The sequence below is a fragment of the Centruroides vittatus genome, unplaced genomic scaffold (assembly GCF_030686945.1).
Source record: "Centruroides vittatus isolate TY-2023 unplaced genomic scaffold, ASM3068694v2 contig_651, whole genome shotgun sequence".
Lineage (NCBI taxonomy): Eukaryota > Metazoa > Arthropoda > Arachnida > Scorpiones > Buthidae > Centruroides > Centruroides vittatus.
Window position 1 is genome coordinate 3,525,189 of NW_027122405.1, and position 6,908 is coordinate 3,532,096.

The following is a 6,908-nucleotide window of genomic DNA, read 5'->3' on the forward strand; positions in this document are numbered from 1 at the left end:
TAGCTCACAGAATTTTTTCGCTGTATAAGTGTGTTTTGTGTTTTTGCATGTTGGGAAACTATCCATTGGATTGACATAGAAATTAAATTTTAAATTGCTTTTAAGTATGTAGGTTAGACTTTGTTTATTCCTGGATAGTTCTCTTTATGATTTAAAATTTCTAATATTTATTTGTTTTTTTTAATCAATTTTGTTAATGTAATATTATATTTAGTTTATTAGTTTATACATAGCAAGAGGCTTCTTAATTTTCACAACAACACATTATGTCACTGAGAATTATTTATTCACTTTAACGAACGTTTTCAACCTGTTCTACACGTCATCTTTATTTATTTTTAAATCTATGGAACATTGCTAAGTTTTTTTCCCGAATAGAACAATTAAGAACACATTTAAAATATAAAAATCTTTGTAATATATTGCAATATTATATTAAACTTGTAATAATCCTTTATGGTAAGAATAATGTTGTATTACCCTCATCATGTTTGAAATAAGTATACTAAATAAATGAAGTGATTGGTCTAATACTAAGTACGGGTTACCGAACGTTTATTTTATGAATTATGTAAAAAGCGGTCACTAAAGGTATGGTTTGCTATGCAGCTCGTTAGGAACGAAAATTAGTTTGTTACACGAAGGACGAGAACCTAGCTTACAAGGACCTTTTGTCTGGGCTCACAGGGTAAGGGACACAGCCCGGTATATCCGATTTACCCACAAAAATTCTCGAGTTTCTTAGCCCACCCGGATTCGATACCCGGTCTTCAGAGCCATAGGTTGATGTCTCAACCGCTCTGGTTTCACCAAAGACTATTAGTCTATTAGTACTTTTTTTATAGAATGAAACCGTATCTTCGAACTTTTGGTTTAGATGGGGAGACATATACTCGTATTTATACAATTTCACGTAGACAGCCAGACGGTCGAACCGTAAAGGTGACAGACTACCACTCCGGGGAACCTGGAATGGAATCCGGAGATAAGGGAATTTCATAGGGGAAATCTATTTTGTTTCTTCGGCACAATGAAGTGCAGTTGATTAAGATTCGTGCTGAAGAAACAAAGTAAATAAGAAGACACGGTTTCAAATTTAATCGAGGAAATCCAATAAGGGAATTTTGTTCCCTTGAGGAAACGTACGAAAATATTCCAATAATCTCCATAACACTTATATTAAATAAAGTGGTTTACCCGTAATACGAATTCGTTTAAAACGGATTCCTTCTACAATAATTTGTTGAGTTGGCTAATGTCGACTTCCAAATGTTTCATTTCAGTTTTGTTTCCTTTACTGAAATACGGTGTTTCTGTCTTTCCCTTTTCCCTCGATTATTCTGCAAGTTCTCGGCTTTTTTCTTCCGTTACTTCTTCTGAAACAAGAAAAAAATTTCGGTATTTTCCTTGGAAAGTGCCGGCGATACGAAAATGGAGTTTAGATTCAGACCAACAACAATGGCGTTTGTATTGTTGATTCGGTAACAATTACGGATGAAGCCGAAATTTAATCGTTGTCGTCGATGATGTTTGGCGAATGACGTCATGAGCAGTGTTGGCCAATTAGAAACCAATTTCGGTATGTTCGCTGTAAAGTGCTTCTCTAGCGCAGCATAAAGAAGCGCGGCCTATGATATTAATGTTGGAGGTCCTCAGGATTTTTGAGTGCTCTTTCCGAGTTAGGAAGAAAAGGAATTAATGAGAATTATATGAATATAATTATGGAAATGTACAGAAGTGTTAGGCTAGATTAAAGTTCAAGAAAATGGGAATTTAGGATATATTTTAGAGTTTAAAAGGTTTAAGTCCAATAATTATAAATACTGTATTAACTTCGGAATTTATGAAATCATGCATTATATTTAAATGCATTATAAGTAAGTCATCAGCAAAAGCTTGGACTTTTAGATCATTGCATTGGTCAAAATTCGTCAGAAGTTTATCGAACACCAAATTCCATAGCCCTGGGCCTTTATAGGAGCCCTGTGGGCATCCCGTTTATTGTTCTCCTTATATGAATGCAGTTGGAGTTAAACTCGATGAATCTTTTGTTTAAGTAACTATCTAATAATTTGGTGACACTTTTTGGATTATTAACATCTTTGAGGTGATTTTTTGACTGGCCATCTTAATTGGTCGAAGGCTTTTTTGTAATCGATTGCTATTAATAAAGCATGTTTGTTCTCTTCCCATGCTTTATATACAAATTCCATGCTCCCACGCTCAATGCTGTGGGTTGATTTGTTTGTTCTAAATCCGAATTGGTTTTGGTGCATATGACCATTCTTGTACAGGTGTCTGTTGATCCGTTTAATATTAAGTCCGTGAAGGACTTTTCCCATCACAGGGAGTAGGCTAAGGATGAAGAGAATGGAAGACAGGGCTACACATATCCACGATAGACTATCCAGTAAAACTCCTTGGGAGTTGGTAAACCAGATTCAATCCCAGGTCTTTGAGCAATAGACTACCTTAACAACCATGGTTATTTGGCCATCTTCCATCACAAATCAACTTAATCAATTTACTTTTTCAAAAGATGAAAACGTGCAGGTGTTTGAAAAGTGACAGATCTAAATCACTTGAGGATCTTCTCACTCCCATAGTAATCCTGTTTTTAAAAACAGTAGACAATCTGAAACCATCTTTTCCTAAAAAAATTGTATAGCTTTTTTCATTTTTCTTCACTCTCCACCTTGTGCAAACTAACAGGACCTTTTCAATCATATCCATTATTGAGATGGCCAAGTGATGAGAAACAGGGTTATCCATATTCAGGACAGACAGACTACTTTGAAAAATTTATGAAGTTCCTCCTCACCTAGACTGGAAACAAAGTCACTAAGAATATCAGAATGACCTCTTAGTTAATAAAACACCAATTATTTTTCACCAAAACCAGCTTATCTCTCTAGTACTAAAATAAAGAGGAAATGAATGAGTCTTATTTAATTAAACTTTCATTATTGAATTTAAAATCTCTTTTAAAGTTATAAAAAAAATGTCAGATTTTTTGAAATCCTTCTCAAATGTTAACCAATAAATCTGTCCACTGTTGATATCTTAACCTTCTCACTGGCACATTTGGTTCTTATTTGACAAAGATAACTGGTTAATATTGTGACACAATGACTACAGCAAAAACTACTTCAAACCTAAATGTAGAATGAAATTTTTCTGTTGTGTTAAAGATTTTATTGGGCTGCAATTTTCAAATTGAAGACTTATAAATTCCCACTGGCATATGTCTAGTTGTCTGTCCTTCCTTAATCTAAGAGCTGATAGATAGATGGAAGTCAAAACCAGCTACGGAAAGCTTAGACAGGAGACCCCAATTAACTATATAAACTTCCAGTTTGGACCAAAAGTCACATTATTTCAATTTAAAAATTTTTTCCAGAACAGTTAGATATATGACAGGCATGACTCTACTGTTACCATGTTTCCCCGAAAATAAGACCTAGTAGAGGTTATGCTGAATTGCTAAATATAAGGCCTCCCCCGAAAGTAAGACGTAGCAAAGTTTTCATTTGGAAGCATGCCCGCCGAACAGAACACCAGAGCATGCAGCTGTGATTCTTTTTAGCCCACTGCCATTGTCCCCTACTTTCACCGTCCATTGCAGAGCAGCTGCATGCAGAACATGACGACCATCACATACTGCCAACTCCGATGTTCCCTTCTGCGGCCGTCACTTGTAAATGTGCAGGCAAGGCATCAAGAGACCCTTCACCTGCCACCATACCATATGCTGTCCCTGTTGTCCCTGCCATACCGTACGCTGTCCCTATGAGTGTGCTGTGGTGAGCTCCCCTGGTGGCCAGAAGCCGCCATACCATATGAAAAATAAGACCTAGTGCATCTTTGAGAGCAAAAATTAATATAAGACACTATCTTATTTTTGGGGAAACAGGGTATCAGAAAGAGTATGATATACGTGGGTAAGGCACTATTAAAATGGAGCGCATATATTTTAAACTAAATGAAAAAAAATATGATTAAAAATTGCAGTCTAGCATTGTGACTATGTCATAATAAATAATTGCTTGTTTTAAATGTAATTCAGAAATCATTTATCTTGAAGGTATTTTGACTTCCTATTTGTTTCAACTAGCAAACATTTACAAATAAGTAACTTGTTACAGAATGAATTCCAAACCTTTTATTCCAGGGGTGGGCAAAAGCCGGCCCGCGGGCCGGATCCGGCCCTTTTGCTAATTTTATCCGGCCCGTTGAAAAATTCCGCACGCAAATTTTTTTAAACTCTTTTATGAGATTTTGTTGACATCAACATTATTAGTGTGCGTACTGTATATATAATAGACGTAATAAAATCGTCGAACACAAAGGAGATCGCGCTAGGTTCGAAATGCATGTGTGGACGGCATATGCTGCACTCCTCTCACTTTTCGAGGGACGACAGGTGGCACCACGCGTATTGTTAATTTTGAGTTAGCACTGATCGCATACTCTTTTTTGTTCGAGTCTAATATTAGTTTGCAAATATAAAATTGAAAAAGTGGACTTTTTGTAAGTAAAATTTTAAAACATTGGTTTTATTTTATTGTATTAATTAAATTATTTATTTGTAGACCTTTGTAAAATGAGTCAATCTAAAAAAAGAAAAGTTGATTTGGAATGCAGAAACTTCAATGAAGCTTGGACGGTAAAATATCTTTTTACAAACATTAATAAGAAAGCAATTTGTTTAGTTTGTCAGGAAACAATTGCTGTTTTCAAAGAATACAATTTAAACAGGCACTTTACAACAAAACATCCAAAATATGCATCACTTTCTTTAAAAGAACTTCAAACTGTAGCAGAAAACTTAGCAAAAAACTTGAATAAGAAACAAAATATTTTTACCAAACAAAGTAATATAGAGAAATCTACCACAAAAGCAAGTTATGTTGTCGCACACAAAATTGCTAAGTTCTGTAAGCCGTTTTCTGAAGCAGAATTTGTTAAACAATGCATGGTACAAGTGTCGGAGATATGTTGTCCTGAAAAGAAACATATTTTTGAAAATGTAAGCCTTTCGAGAAGAACAATAGTACGACGGATTGAAAATATTTCAGGAAACTTACTTGACCAGCTAAGAACAAAAATTGCTGATTTTACCTATTGTTCTCTGGCTTTAGATGAGTCCTGCGATATTACTGATACAAGTCAATTATTAATATTTATTCGCGGCATTAACAAGAAATGTGAAATTAGCGAGGAACTTCTTAGTGTGCATCCAATGAAAGATACAACTACTGGTGAAGACTTCTTTCTCGCTGTTGAAGAGTGTTTAGTTAAAGTAAGTTTAACTTGGAATAAAATAGTAAGCGTCACTACGGATGGTTGTCCTAGTTTAACAGGGAAAAATGTAGGCTTACTTAAACGAATTCGCGACAAAGTAAAAGAGTTACAACCAGAACACGATATATTATTTTTGCACTGCATTATTCATCAAGAAGTGCTATGCAGAAAAGTTTTGAAATTGAATCACGTCGTTACTGTTGTGACCAAAGTTGTGAATTTTATCCGAGGACGTGCCGTAAATCATCGACAGTTTGTTGAATTTTTGAAAGAAATTGAAAGTGACTTCTACGAAATTCCTTATTACACTGAAGTGAGATGGCTTAGCATTGGTAAAGTTTTGGACAGATTTCAATATTTGCTTGATGAAATAGTATCCTTCTTGTCGATAAAAGAAAAACTACATGATTTTCCTGAATTGCAAAATAAGGCTTGGCTAAACGATTTCTCGTTTTCAGTAGATATCGTAAAATATTTGAATGAACTAAATATAAATCTACAAGGGAAAAACCAATTCGCTTTCAATATGCACTCAAACGTCAAAGCATTTATGACAAAACTCAATTTATTTGCTGAAAACTTTAATAATAAATTATTAAATCATTTCCCCTCATTGCAAGCACGGCGAGAATCATTGAAAAATACAGATTTTTTTAAATATAGTGCAATAACACAAGACCTGCATTCTGAATTCCAAAGAAGATTTCAAGATTTCAAAGCTATTGAAAAACCTTTATCATTAATTAGCCAACCTTTCAATTTCGATGTGCAAGAAGCTCCTGTTGAAATTCAACTAGAACTAATTGACTTACAATCAAATAATTTACTAAAAGAAAATTTTCACTCAAACGAATTGAGTGCTTTCTATGGCGCTTTGAATAACGAACATTTCAAACATTTTTTGAACTATGTTCAAAAATACCTTGTTTTATTTGGTTCGACATATATTTGTGAAAGAACTTTTTCTTTAATGGTTTCCACGAAAAATAAATATCGATCACAAATTACTGACGAAAATCTACACTCGGTATTAAGGATTGCTACAAGTGATTTGGAACCCAATTTTGAAGAAATAATGTCAGATGAACATTCGAGATTTCACGTTTCGCATTAACTTTAAATATTTATTTTAACGTTTGATGTTTTTCTTTTCTTTTTTGAATTCTATTTACTATTATATTTACGAAATGCAATATAAATGTTAAATTGTAATAACTATGTGTCAATATAAAATAATTTGTATCGTTAAGACATAAATAAGTAACAAAATAAAATCTTTCATTGACTGGTTTATCTAATAGCCATTTATTTATAATAATATTTCTTTAAAAATTACGTGACATATTTTATTCAAATTGAAATGATACTTAGTGTTTTTGTCAAAAAAAAAAAAAAATTGGGCAGGGAAAAAACTCCATCCAAAACATCCGCTTGTGCAAAGCATACGCGGTATAGTCCTCCGGCCCGGGAGACATTTTGAAAATTTCATTTTGGCCCGCGCTTTAAAGTATTTGCCCACCCCTGTTTTATTCCATTACAAATTAATTATAAATCTACACATTTAAAAACTGTCTAAGTAAAATGAGTCAAAACAACTTAAAACA

At 33.9% G+C, this 6,908-nt stretch overlaps 1 protein-coding gene across 1 annotated transcript; it reads left to right on the top strand.

The window, feature by feature from the left end:
• Positions 1 to 4,603: 4,603 nt before the first annotated feature.
• On the top strand, positions 4,604 to 6,418 carry LOC136979861 (general transcription factor II-I repeat domain-containing protein 2B-like). The gene has a single exon (XM_067275882.1). The coding sequence runs from the start codon at positions 4,604 to 4,606 to the stop codon at positions 6,416 to 6,418; it is 1,815 nt and encodes a 604-aa protein (XP_067131983.1).
• The last annotated feature ends 490 nt before the right edge of the window (positions 6,419 to 6,908 follow it).

What these genes read in the sequence shown, in the direction of transcription:
- LOC136979861 (XM_067275882.1), top strand. Translation starts at nt 4,604, where the DNA reads ATGAGTCAATCTAAAAAAAGAAAAGTTGATTTGGAATGCAGAAACTTC.